Below are 14,794 nucleotides of genomic sequence, written 5' to 3' on the forward strand. Positions count from 1 at the left end.
TACAGCAGAAGTCTAGAGATTTTTTAGGAGGAGGTTTTAACTTCTTAACAGAGATTACAAAGTTACATGTGGGGTTTTTTTCCTGTAGAATAGAGGTACAAGATTTCCCAATGTAAAACTGTATATCAGAGGGTAATAGAGAAGTACCATTTTGGTGATAAAGCCTTTTTCCTTAGTCCATAGCTGAAAATTTAAGATGTCCCAGTTTGGAGAGTTTGAATTAAACTAATTTTTTTTTTCTTTGCCTTGTTTCCTTTGTTTTTTCTCCCTCATTCCGAAGCAAATATTTCTTTCCCATACAAAGAAGTGTGTAACACAGGACAGCAGGCAGGAACTTCAGCACCTAAAGCATTGTTCTTGGCTCTCCCACTAACTCAGGAAACAATCTTGAATTAGTGACTTTATCTGTTGAGAGGAAGCATGTCTGTAAGGTGGAGAAAATTCTATTTTAGTTATATTCCTCACTTATTTTTTAAACTTTAACTGAGAAGTATCATTGGCATGCTAGCGGTTCTTTTTATGAGAAGACCTGGAACAAGAAGATCTCTTCTACTTTTTAGTTTTGAAGTAGGGGATGAAGTTGCCTTTAGAATCTTATTGCATCCTAATAAGTGACATTTGAAATAAAAAAGATCTCCAAAGTTTAGCATAGTGAGTAAAGAATTGCTTGCAGTGCAATATTTTTAATGGCACTTGGCTTGAGAAGGCCAAGCTGAGAAAATGTACACTTTTTTGATAAAACTGGAAAAAGGAGTAGGCCAGAACATGCTGACTTGACAGAAAGGGATTTTTATGGGGTAAGTGGACTGAAAAAGGCAATGGAAAAGTCAGAGGTGAAAAGGCTGTCATTGATAAGGAGGCTTAAATCTAAGAACTTTGCCAAATCCTGGAATGCAATAATTTTGCCAGCCTTTCTGTAGAAAGTTTAACAAAGGTCTCTAAATTCTGGGATGACTTTTAGGATGACAATTTCCATTTTAGTCTCAAAGATAAGAAGTAGAACAGTGAAAAATAAATTTGTTCTCCCCTCCCAATTCTGATGTATAGGATAATTCTAATGAGATAGGAAGTTGTTGACAATTTATGTCTATAATGGGTGAAAATGTGTTAAGAAAGAAAAGAAAAATAAAAGATTAACTGCACTCACATGTGTAAGAAGAAATGAGAAGAGTTTTTTAAAATATTATTGTTTTGCCATCAAGATTTTTTTTATAAGGTCTTCACTCTTGTATTTACTCACTTAAGCATCTGCCAAAGACATGAGGCCCTTTTTCAGAGAGTTACAGAATTATGCTACTTATAGGCAGACTGTATGGGATACTAATTGCAATACAATTGCTTCTGCAATACAATTCTAGATCATGTTGTTTTGCCCAATGTTTTGTAAAAGGTATTTTATCTTTCCAATGGTATACAGCTGCTTTTGAAATCAAAACTCTCTTACCAGTCATGGCTCTGCAGATACCTGAGGATATTTATCCACTTTCCCATTTCTTTCTGAAACTCAAATGTTGTCTATGCCATAGTGTTTGTATAAATGTTTCCCTTTGTTAGTAAATTGTGTAACAATGAAAATGAATGTGGACTGCCCATCTTGAGATTTTTTTTTTCTCCACAGCTGTTGAAAAAGAAAGGAACATCCTCATTTCTTCAGAGACTGGAACGAGGGGGCCCAACCACTGTGGCAATACAGCTCAGGGTCAGTGAACATCTTATGGGCAGAAATTCACAAAAAATCCTGAGACATTTTAAAGGCAGAATTAGCATTTAGTGTTACGGTGGAAGAAAGAAAAATCATGTTTGTGAAAGCCACTTGCATGACCAGTTCAACTCTTTTGAGAAAATGATGTTAAAAAGTTAGGAAGAACATACATGTTGAGACTGTGCTGCACAAGAATGGTTGATAATTGATTTGTTTGGGGTTTTTTTCCCTGCAGAAATCACTTGCAGATATTATTGGGAAGCTGCAGAATTGCACGCCTCATTCCATTCATTGTATAAAGCCTAATAACTCCAAGTTGCCAGATACTTTTGACAATTTTTATGTGTCTGCTCAGCTGCAGTATATTGGTGTCCTAGACATGGTCAAAATCATGCGACATGGATATCCAATACGTCTCTCTTTCACAGACTTCTTGTCAAGGTAAACTCTTTCATAAAACCTTTTTTCTTACCTTCTGTCATGTTCTAGTAGTGCTTGCAATGTTGTTTTGCTGATAAGTCTTTCAGACTTCAGAGAAAATCATGTCTGCCAGCAAGGGATATAGCCTTGTTATGTTTAAATTAAAAGAATCATGAAGTTTCTAGAAATATATTTATAAAGATCATCAGGAAAATATATTAAAATTTAAAAATAAGATGTCATAAAAGAGCTATATTTTTATAATTTATGCTCGTTATATGATTTACAAAATACAGAATACTGCATATTGTCTGCAGGTAATTGAAAAGCATAAGGAGAAATAGTCTAATTTTTCCAGTTTCTAGGTATAGGTGTCATGAGTTCATTATTTGTATTTTGTAAGGTAGGATTTGTTTATTCATGGTGATGAGTTACTAACACTCATACCAAAACTCCATTTTTATTGTTGTTGTTAAAAATCAGTGAAATACTGAATTGATATGAAAAGACAAAAAGATACATGCCACTGCTTCTGTCTGAAGGCAAACTCTTTTTTCCCATCCTCAATTCACTAGTGGGGTTTTAGCTCACTTACATTCTTAAATGTTTCAGGAAAGGAAGAGGGCTGTCTTGTCCAAGAGATGTTTGTTTAGCAGGCTCATGCACTCTGGTATTAGGGGGGGTTCGAGACATACTGAAACTTGAAAACCATGACACCGTTAAAAGCTTAACAAAAACCGATATTTATTACTAAGAGGTGGCCAACAAAACGAACAAACCCAAAAGGGAGGAAGGAGGAGAGAAATACACCCCCAGCACGACCTCCGCAGTCACCCAGCTGTTGCCCATAAAGTTATCTTACCAACCTAGCATGCCTATAATTACCCATAGCAGAAGCTGCATCCTTGGAAAGTCAGTAAATTCACAAACTGGCAGGCGTCCCCACCAAAAGGCAACGTTGTCCTTGAAGTAAAGCTAGCTCTCCTCCAAGAAAGCACTATCTTCTTTCATACAATTAACTGAGTGACCACAACCTCCCAGGTGTGACCAGCACTGCCCAGCCAGAGACCCTCAGTCCCACCTCCTGGTTATGTAAGTGCATCTCTTCTGCGCTCGCGTGAGAACTTTGGAAATCCCCTCACGCACGCGCAGTATGCTTTGGGGGTCTTTCTTAATTGAGTCTGGGGGCGCTACTTCATCATCCTCCTCCTCAAATTCTCTTTCAAGTGACCTTGGAGGACAATTAGCCAATCACAGAACACCAATTGAAACAGTTTATACAAGAAACTCTCTTCAAGGACAACTTTCCCGTTTATCAGAGCTTGTTTTCCCATGACTTGGTAGGGAGAGAGTAAAACTTTCACAGGTGGCGGGGCCAAACACAGACCAAAAGTATCAGCATAATTAACCCCTGATACAACTCTACACAAGTTCTTTCTCTCTGCATGTTCTACTTCTTGACTGATATATCAAGCAGTCACAATCTGGGCTTTGTATAGGTTTACTTCTGAAAAAGAGTATGGGAGTATCAGCTACTTACACACAACTTTCAGGTGCCTTCCTGGAAAGAGTTGTGGATGTTAAATTACTGCTTGGGCAAAATATTTTTTTCTCTGTAAATATTCAAAAAGTGCAGGAATGTAGGAACTTGTAATCCCACCTGTTTCAGAAGTAAGCCATTTCTGTCCTACCAAAATATTCATCCTCCAGTATGAATTGAGAAGTGCAGGCTGGTTGAGGAGAAGATGCAGATAATGGGAGATTTGTAAAAGAATGCTGCTTTCGTGTTCAGAATTGGTATGGGCAATCTCTATATAGCCTATATAGGCTATACGGTCTATGTGGGCAATTCCTATATTATTGAATTGGACTTCAAGGGACTATTTCATGAGGACATAGCCACAATCTTTTCTACTGTTAGATCCTTACAGTGGTTCCTGGCAGAGATTTGGACCTTACTACCCAGCTTTTTTCACTGCAGTTCCCAGATACAGATTGGGAACTAGCACAGGCTTGGGATCATTCCTGGTGGGCAGTATGGATGTAGCTGCTCTCTTCTGGAGAGTAAAGGAAAATAACCATGTGTACAAATCTACTTTTATCCAGTTGGTTTCAGTGCCAGTGGATGGTACCATGTGTGTTCACTCTAACAGTATAGACATGAGTCTGGCATGTTTTCTTCTTTTTGGAGAAATTTTGTTTAAAAACATCACTAAAAGAATGTTTGAAGTTTAAAATATAATTTCAGTCTTTTTTGTCCACATCTTCAAGTACATCCCAAAGACAAATTTTACCTAAAAGTCTAGAAGATATCTGTTGCCTCACAATAAATATTTATTTACAGTAATGACAGTAAAACAAGAATAGCAAAAAAAACCCAAAACCAACAATGTGATGCCAGAAACATTTATACTATTATTTTAAAGTGTTCTAGTTTTGTTACTGTGCATCTCTGCTCCTTTTACTCCACAATAAATTATCTTTACAGGTTCTTGCCATTTTTACATATTTGCACCAGGTCATAATAATTTTATTATTATACATAAAATTAATTAAACAATTATAGGGCTAGCATGGTGTCATAAAAATGAAATTCATTTTATAATATTCCCTGTGAATATATGTTGAACCTACTTATAAATTAACAATAATCACTTTGCATACATCTTTCAACACTACAGATTTTTAAATCTGTGTGCAAATAGAAACACAGAGCTCTTAGCCCAGCTGTATTGAAAAAGACCATCAACATTGTAAGGCTTTTTATAGTAGCCATTTCTATCTATTTTGGCCATTTCTATAGGCCAAAATTTACCTTGCTTTGTGTGGCAGAACATGTGAATTCTTCACTTTAGCTGCGTTGACTAGCTAACTATCATATTCACATTCCCTGTATTTGGATAATTCTTTCCATTTCAAATAGTCTAAGTGTGGCTATTTGTTCTGCTATTGACTAAAAAGTACAACATTTTTAAGCAGAAAAGATATTGTTAGATTGTAGTTATAAAGTACCATCACTTCTTAATGCTGTGGGGTTTTTTTCAGCCAATATTCTACAGGTAAGAAAGAAATACTGAATTCAGAGACTATGAGTTACCTTTTCAAAAAGTTTTTTAAAAAACTCTCACTTGTGCTGCATCTCTGTATTGCCTGGGTGACTGGACAGGATATTTTTGGATACCAGATAATTAGTTTTGGTTATTTTTTTGCTAACTGGATTAGTTCTGTTGGCTGCTCAGCCAACTCTGGTCTTGTCTTACTATTCATTGATTGGAATGAGAAATTATTTTGACAGATTTCCATGTAGGCTTTTAGACCTGAAGTTGATAGAAGTTTTTCACCTTTCAAATTTTTATTTCCTTTGCTGGCAAACTGGTGTTTCTGGTATTCTAAAGAGAATTTGTGGCCCAGATCCCAACTTGAATTCCCAAAAGATAGTGAATTGCTATCCTCCCCTGCTCTACCTGCAATTTTTGTGCATTTACCTTTAGAGTCTTCCTTATCATAAAGGTAATGTGGTCAGAGTTAAAAATATCAATTAATTAAAAAATTAACCTCCTTTTTTTTGCTGGCTAATAAAAGAATGTTTAAATTAGGGGCCTTTGTGGCAAAGGGATAGAATATTGGAAGACCTGGGTATTCTATCAGCAATCAGTCCCATTTCTTTCTTAATTGGATGAAATTGAATAAATTTCTACTGATATTTCACAAGGGATTATTATGACTTTTCTCTAACATATTTATGAGTTGCATTTGAACTCCTACCAAGGCGAAAGAAAGACAGTAGCTAAAGAAAGGTCATATTTTGCAAGAGCACATTTTCCTGGGCTACAAAGCTTAATCATTGCTTCTATTCCCTTCCTTTTGGATTTAGTGGTTCTGCTTCTGTATTATCAAAGTAAAAGTTGACAGCTGTGAAGTGAACCCCTCAGTCACCGAAGTTCGTTGATCAGAAGAGAAATCTTGTGGAAGTTCTTGTTCTTAAGTGGAAGCTGTGACACTCTCAATGAATATATAATAAAAATGGGAATTAATAAGGTCAAATGCTATTAAATCCTGTAAAAACAGATAACACCATAATCTGATTTATGTAAAAATCGTAGGGAATACTGGGTAAATCTGGTCCCTTCCTTGGTTACAAACTGGTCACCAAGGAAGGCCTAGCCCAAACCACTACACACCAATATAATTAAGAAATTATATATGTGATTTCAACCTATTTGCCAAGTGTTTCTGCTGAATTCACCTGCAGTGTTGGCCTGATTTCTAAAGCTCTGTGAGTAGAGAGACAGAGATCAGTTCTTATGTCATCTTAAAAATAGAAAGCTATGAATAACATGCATTTTAGACTCCTGGGAAAGTTTACCCCTATATTTGCTTAATATCTTCAGAATTGTTCTCAGTGGACTAGATTTTTAAATTCTAACTTTGTTTTTAAGTCCAGGCAGCAGCACAAACAATTTTTTAAAGTCTTTAAAATTTCCATTTTGCAGCCCAAATTGTACACACAGGTAAAGTATCCTCAAATATCCTTTTTCCTGGAATAAAGAAAACAGTGAGATAGCTGTGGAATTAGGAACTGCCTGCAGATGGCTGTTTCTCTCCATTATTTAGTTCTGATATCTTATTTAAAATGAGGATAACTCCACACAAGATATACAAAAGCAGTTTAGTATGAACTTAGTAATTTATTATGTTTTTGGTACTTGGTCTATGGCAAAAAAGTTAAGTAAGAGTTTGCACTCTATTACCACTGCAGAACAACAGGACTGAGAAACTCTGTACAAGCTTAATATCTAGAACCTAATCTTTTTACATCAATTAACAAAATGAATCCTGGCTGACTTTTGTGTAATTCATCTCTCATTGAGCTCAAGGAAGACATGTAGGAGCCATTCTGAATATAAATTTTAAAAAATAATTATAGTGATATATAGTGATAAAGACCCATTTAGAGTAATGAGGTGAGCTCAGTGAAGTACAAGAATACAGCTGTTCAGACACGTTCAGGTAAAAATGAGGCAATAAGATGCTCTGTTTCACTCACTCTGAAAAATTTTATTTTGTTAGCATCCTCCTCTACAAACACTCCTTTAACATTAGTGTTCTGTAAATTGAATTAGAAATTAAAATAAATTTTTCTTCTCTTTTCTTTAATGTCATTCACCAAGTTGCTGCACTATACCCAGTTCCTTTCTCTGTCTGTATTTCAATTTCCTTGGTTAAGGAAGAATTTATGAACTTAGAGACTGAGGTTGACATGTCCCATGTTTCTTGTGTGAAGAAACTGCTTAGCAATGGAGACTGCAAGGTCCAGTTGCACAGGTCCTTAGATGTATCTGTGTTAACCTTCCCCGACAGGTAGGAAACATTCAGAGCTGTTGAAGCTCAGGATAACCTCTGTGGATTATATGAACTGATAAGCAAATGGAGCCTTTTGCTTAGCTGATGAGAATTGCAGGATTTCTTGGACAAAAATCATGTTGTTCAGAAAGCCCAAATAGTCTTCTACTGTGCTATTCTTTGCATTTATTTCTGCACTTTTTTGAGAGTTTCTTGGAATTTTGTTACTGTCTCTCAGGTTTCTAGACTGTCTTTCTTGGGTTTAACTCTGTCAACTCACCCTTGTGGTTTCCACCATCCTACCTTCTGTTGTTGCTCAAGAAACAGCAGAGAAATTTTGGTAGTGTGAAGGAGAATATGAAGGATGTATGTAGAGACATTTCTTACAGTATTGTTGCAAGAGATAAGTTACTAGAATGTTATGATTTACTATTTCTAATAATCTTTTTAAATGGCTTTACCTATGCATTTGCAGTCATGAAACTTAGATTATACGTAGCTACTTGTGCTGTTAAGACAGTGTCAGGTGCTGGCTTGGAGGGACAATGTAAGACTTGCTTCTCCTCCTTCTTGTAATCCTCCTCCTCTTCTTCTTTCCCTTCTTCCCCTTTTTCTCCCTTCTTTCATTAGCTGACCTTACTCTCCTATATGAATCAGATGTCTTAAAGTATGTAACATTTAAGCTTTACTAAAAATAAAGAGTTAACATTCTGATGAATTTTTGTTTTAAAGTAACTTCAAAAGATGGCAAAACATCCATTTTAATAGGAAATAGTAGGAAGGAAGATATGGAACACAGTGATAATGGATACTTATGGTAATCATACCAGGGAGGGTGAAACAAGTATGTTCAAAGACTGTTCTAATTACAGGTTTTCCTCTGATTTCAGTATGAAGTTCTTAGATTAATTTATTCTTTGAAGTTACACTGAACTGCAGATCCTGAAATCTCCACTTCTAGTCAGGGTAGCATTCATTGATACTGAAATGTTCTAATAGTGGTCTTTATGTAAAAAATGACTTCAGAGCACTAAATTGTACTAACTCTTTCAGACAATTGACTTGACTTAGAGATCATCCTGAAGACATATCTTTTTTCTCAGGAAAGTTTATTTTCATGCTGATATCATTGCTTTGTCAAATAATGTCTGACCTTTTCCAAATACTATAAAACCATTATTAATAGCTATTGTAATCTTTTGATCAAATTTACACTATTACCTGATAAAGTATTGCACAGATATGTTGTTTATGTTTGTGAATCTTGTGTGGGACTCACCACGGCATATCTAAACTCCCTTTGTCCAGAAACATTCTGGTGTTCACTTCTTTTTATCTTTCTTTTCTCTCTCCCTTTTTTCCTCTTGAAAGCAAGGAAGATATAATATTTTATAATGTATAATTTGTGAATTAAAAGTCAGCAGAAAATTTCAGAGTCTCATGAGCAAGTTAGGCAGGGCATTGGTGAGAATGATGTACTGAGTAGATTGCAAAGTGATAGGTCATCATCACACTGGCCCTTTTAGCTTTATTGTCTGCTATGCAATATCAGTAGTCTTCTCATAGACTACTACATTGATATGTGCCGTGTTACCTTCAGTCCTTACCACGACAGCAAGAAGTAATCTGACAGGTATTAAAAAAGCAGTATTTCATTAAAGTAGATGTAATGATATCAGTTTATATCATATGACAGTCTTGTCATTTTGTAGTTTGTTGTGTCAACCCAGCGCTAGAAGTGATATTTCTGATTGAGGGTAATCATTTGTCTTTCTTTCAGAATGCAAGAAAAATTGAGTAAGTGAAGTATTTTAAAGTCATCAGTTTTGAGGGCACTTTAAAGCCAAATTCATAAACATGGTAGTGACTAATTTCCTGTGAAGAATGGAGATCATCCATGAAGTTTAAAACCATGATTTTTGAAATGGCTATGTCTTTGGCACTTTTGGTAATTATTGTAGAATCACAGAATGGTTTGTGATGGATAGGATCTTTAAGATCACCTCGTTCCAAACCCCCTGCCATGGACAGGGGCACATTCCACTACCAGGTTGCTCAGGGCCCCATCCAACTCTTGAACATTTCCGGGGATGGAGCATCCACAACCTGTTCCTCATCCTCACAGTAAAGAATTTCTTCCTAATATTTCATCTAAACTTGCCTTCTTTCAGTTTAAACCCACTCCTCCTGGTCCTATGAGTAGATGCCCTTGCCAAAGTGCCTCCCTGGCTTTCCCGTAGGCCACCTTTAGGTACTGGGAGACCACAATAAGGTCACTCTAGAGCCTTTTCCTCTCCAGGTAAACAACCCCAGCTCTCTCAGCCTGTCTTCATAGGAGAGGTGCTCCAGACCTCTGACCATCTTCATGGACCTCTTCAGGACTTGCTCCAACAGGTCGATGTCCTTCTTATGTTGGGGACCTGGGAGATGGATGCAGGACTCCAGGTGGGGTCTCACCAGAGCAGAGGGAGAGAATTGCCTCCCTCAACCTGCTTGTCACACTTCTTCTGATGCAGCCCAGGATACAATTGGCTTTCTGGGATGCAAGTGCACATTGCCAGGTCATGTCCAGCCTGTCATACTCAAGCACCCCCAACAAATCACTGTGATGAAGAAGTGTCATTTGGTTAATGCCAGCTACCAACTCACTTCCATGTGGGGGAGATAATTAGAAAAGGAAAAGGTAGAAAACTCATAGGATGAAATAAAAACAATTGAACAGGGAAAGAAAAACCTGTATGTATACGAAATAAAAAATAAACATTTCAATCTCTACTTCCCAGGCAGGTGTTCAGCCATCTCCAGGAAAGCTATTTCATCACATGTGATGGTCACTTGGGAAGACAAACGCCATCACTCTGAACATCCTCTCTTCCTTCTACCCTGAGCTTTTTTTTTTTTTTACCTTTTTCCAACATTTCTGATAGAGGAACACAGTTTAGGATTGTTTAGAGCAGTCTCAGAATTACTCTATACTACTAATCCCTCGGAAAGCGTGCTCATAGGGGTTGACTATACTGTAAGAGATGACCAGAACCAGAATGCTCTGACATTCTCCCTGACAAGCCTAGAATTGGTTTAAATCACCCTGGGGGATTGCTGAGATGTAACTAGGTATTTGGGACTATCTTAAAGGCTATAGACCATTTCAAATCTATTTGTACAATGTGATAGTGTAGTGATAGGTACTGGGCTATTCATACTATGGAAAACCGAAATAGCTCCTTACACACAGTCTGCCTGTAGATAGACTATTCTGTTTTACCCCCTTTGGAGTTGTTCCTTTCTATCTGTTTGGCTTGTTTGATACATTTTACCTCTTAGGTCCTTTTTAATATTTGAAACACAAGAAATGTGCTAGATAGCTTCATATGCCTACGGTGGCTTTTCTAATTAGCCAGGACTTAATTGACAGAGAAAAGTGATCATTTTTAGGATATGATTCAACTTGGTTTAGATTTATCCGTTTTTGCAAGTATTTCACAGACTTGGTGTAGCTCCTGTCTGTGTTAAGGGAGGGAATCAATGCTTTGTAACAGGCTCAGACAAAATCAGAGAACAACATTTGGGAGTTGAAACAGGCAGCTTTTGAAGAAATACCATGGTGTCATCAGTTTTCTAGCCCACAGAATTAGTGTTGTACATGCAAAATATCAGTCCTTACATTACATGTCACAGAGTTTGGACTGCACAAATGATAAAGCTGCTGATGTTTCAGGGGCTTACTGACAGTGCACAAATGACTGACTATAAGAGAAAATAAAGTTTCTTTTGTGACTGGAGTTTTCAGTGGTAAATCAAACATCTAGCTTTATGTAGAAGGCATCCAGCTATATTTTGAAGGCAAAAATAAATATCAGGATTGTTTGCTGGGCATCCTCAGAGTTTTATAATGCAGCCCTCATTTTTCTAAAGCAATTACAAATGGGTGTAAACTGGTGAAGTCAGTTGAATTATTCATGTCTGTCATGTACACAGAGTTTTACAAGATTGACAAGAAAAGGGGTCCCTTGAGCAGGGGGATGTAATTAGGTCATAAAATAGCCAGATGTAGGGAAATAAAGATGACATGGTCAGTTAAGTCTGGCAGTTCCTAACTTTCAAATGTTTGGTGTGCAATCTGAGTAATCTGTTACATTTAGTATAGAATACATAAAACTTAGTTAGTGAAGCTTCTTACAGAGACTTTATTGTTTTGTGCTTTTAGGCTGTTTCTATGGGAATCTCAAGGTATTGTTCTCCCTCCAATACTAGGTGCATACAACTATATTTTCTTAGGCAACCATAAATCTATTGGGTACACATAAGCATAATTCTGGCTGAACTGTTTCAGCAGTTCTAGTGGTTTACTTTATTTAAATGAAGGAAGAATCTGTGAAATTTTAAAATGTTTATTTCATTTTCAGAGTTAAGCATCACCCTTGGTACCTCTGGTTTCCACTAGCACTTGACATTTCTTATCCCTCAGGGTTAACTAAATGTTTATTAAATCACTAAGTAACCCCGTTTCTCTATGATATCCTTATAATATCTATGTATGTTTTACATCTGTGAATTTAAAAACTTGTGCTGTTTCTAAATATGGAGAAATGTTTCTGCAAGGTACTAAAATACCACAGCACTGGATTTCATCTAAAAGTATTAAATAGTTATAAAAATAGATAGAATTATATTTGTGCACAAATAAGCATATTGAAAGTTCTTGGCCCATATCTGACAAGCTGATAGAGTCCCGTGTGCCTATAATAAACAGCTAATATCATTAAATTATTTTAGAACCTTGATGTTTCAACAAAAATAATTATTAAGTACTTCATAATTTGCTGATGTCACATAATAACAAAGATAATGGACGTAGATTTATATATGGTAGTAAGACGTTCAGTTAAATGCCTGACATAGAAATAAATATGTTAAGATATTATAAAATACTGATATCTTCACTAATCCTTATCCAGTGAAGCTCTTTTAAGGAAATGCCTGTTAATTTGTTGACCTCTTAAATTAATACAAACAGCATATATTTAAAATAAATATTTTAAAGTCGTAAGTAAATAAGCAACACATTAGTTTATGCCAGTGGCACCAGACAGGAACTTTCAATTATTGAATTAATGTGCAAATTGTCACATAGATAATTTTAGTATATAGTTCTAAAATAATACCTTTGTATTTATTGCTTAGTTAAATATAATTGCTTTCTTTCAGTGCCTAGAAAAATACTAGTTGCTCTCGAGTGCTGTTTTTTATGCTCACAGGGCTTGTATAGATGCAGTCCTGCTGCCCCACACTCAAAAACAACTGTGACCTTCCTGCTGTTTTTTTTTCCTGTGGATCTGCAGCTGTTAAATTCTTTCCACTCAACTCAGATATTCATGTCACCCTTTTTGTCCTTATCTTGATATTCTTTACAACCATTTAATCTTCAGCGGAACAACCTGGAATGACACTTCCTAAAGCTAGATTTTCTAGTCAGGCTGAGTAATAGTAGACAGTTAATACTGGTGACATCTGAGAGCAAACACAAAATCCTATACAAGCATGAACGTAAAATCCTTTTACATGTCTTAATCACTGGATCCTACTTTGCTTTTTTTATTTGGACCAACATGGCATTAATTTAACATCACCTGTTTTAGCAGAATTATTCAGGCTGTACTCTGCTCTAAATGAGAGCAGAATCTGGTCCAGTATTGGTACAGATAAGGGGACAGCCTTATCTTGAAAAATGTTTCTTGTATGCAGTTTGTCTAACCATTATACATTTCAGAGCCAACAGAATCCCTGTTACCCAGGCTGATAGTACTCTCAGGGTTCAAAGGCATAAGGGCAGCTTCCACAGAAGAGAGTAGAAGTGGAGATGATCTTCCAAGAAGCTATTTTGCCATATGTTTTAAGAAGGTCCAAAAATCCTTCCCCGTAATCCCAATACACCTTGTCTGAGCCACTAGTGGAAGGGTTTTATGTGTTTCCACTGCCCTTCGTCTGAGTACAGGTTACATAGGAGAAAAAAAATAAAAGGAAGGAAAAACCGAAGTGGTTTTATCTAGGTGGAATAGCAAATCTAATCCTATTTCTCTTTAATATCTCAATTTCTATTTTATTCTGGTTTTACTTTCTGCTTCTGCAACATAAACCAATCTCAGTATATTTCCTAATGCGCTGGGCAGTGCTTTCTTGGCAAATAATGAGCCAATAAAGTAGCAACCCTCCCTGAAACAATATCTCAGCCTTGGCCATATTGACCACCATAACTGATTTACTCTGGCCTCCAATCGGGAGGTCTGGAGACACACCATCTATAACGCTGATGATACTTTTGAGAAAGCACGCAGGATCACCCTTGAGGAGAAAAGACAACACAGAAAGAATCGTGCCTTGCAGAATACACCACCTGAGGAGTCTTTCTGCTGTACTTTTTGCAACCGGACATGCCTATCTCGTATTGGCCTTTTTAGCCACCAGTGTGCTTGTAACAAATATGGGTAGAGCCCTTCCCAAATCTTCGTTCGTGAAGCTTGGCCATGATGAAAGTAGCAACCCCACCAGGAGACCAAGTGGGAAAGTTATACAAGCCCACTGAAGGACTTTTAATTTTGATCCCTATTACCACATGTCTGTGTCTGTGGCAGAAGCAAACTAGCTTCATTACACACCAGTCCTTCATCACTGCTGTGTTAAACAGAATCAAATCAGCAGGTTAAAAAAAGAGTTGAATTTGTTCTACAGTCCATATAGTCTGTGTACAGTGAAGCATTTTATTGCCCTATGTGCATGTTTGTGGAGTGCCCAAGCATGAAGAGACAGTTAGCTGTGGAAGAGACCTACCTATCAAGAGCTAAATGTAAACATTTGCTGAGTTAGAGTCAAATGTAATAGAGCTCCTTGTTTACTCAACGCTAGCATATTTCTGAGTTAATGTGTGATTTTTGCCAATTTTAAAAATAAATATGCTTTACATTGCTTTATCAAGATGAAATGGGAATATCAGCTTTAAGTAGGATGGTACAAAAGTATTATAATGCAAATCTTTAGCAGATGTTGAGAATTCATTTTTTGTATTTGCATAGTTGAATCCACTAATCCCAGGAGCCAAACTATAATTTATATTCTACTTATTATTCTGCTGCCACATTGTCTGAGATGAGGAAGCCTCTGCTTAATTACAGGAAGTATATGAATAAATATTCCAGGATTAAGACACACATATCTTCATTACTTCTGCTCTCCAGAAATTAAAATTCATATGTCTAGAAAAGATTAAGGGTCGCAAAACCTAATGCAAAAAACCCATAAAATTTAGGAAAAAAAGATTCTTCCAATTCATTT

The 14,794-nt window shown here is 36.5% G+C and overlaps 1 protein-coding gene across 4 annotated transcripts in view; it reads left to right on the forward strand.

Moving 5' to 3' along the window:
* Positions 1–14,794, forward strand: part of MYO16 (myosin XVI) — a 355,407-nt gene that overhangs the window by 264,277 nt on the left and 76,336 nt on the right. For all 4 annotated transcript variants that reach the window (XM_051772798.1, XM_051772799.1, XM_051772797.1 and 1 more), the window contains exons 26-27: positions 1,619–1,699; positions 1,938–2,143. In XM_051772798.1, coding sequence (XP_051628758.1) covers positions 1,619–1,699; positions 1,938–2,143 — 287 coding nt within the window. The remainder of the gene's footprint in view (positions 1–1,618; positions 1,700–1,937; positions 2,144–14,794) is intronic.

This window comes from Manacus candei, unplaced genomic scaffold (genome assembly GCF_025592945.1).
Source record: "Manacus candei isolate 608988 ecotype Guabito, Panama unplaced genomic scaffold, ASM2559294v1 h1tg000159l, whole genome shotgun sequence".
Taxonomy (NCBI): domain Eukaryota; kingdom Metazoa; phylum Chordata; class Aves; order Passeriformes; family Pipridae; genus Manacus; species Manacus candei.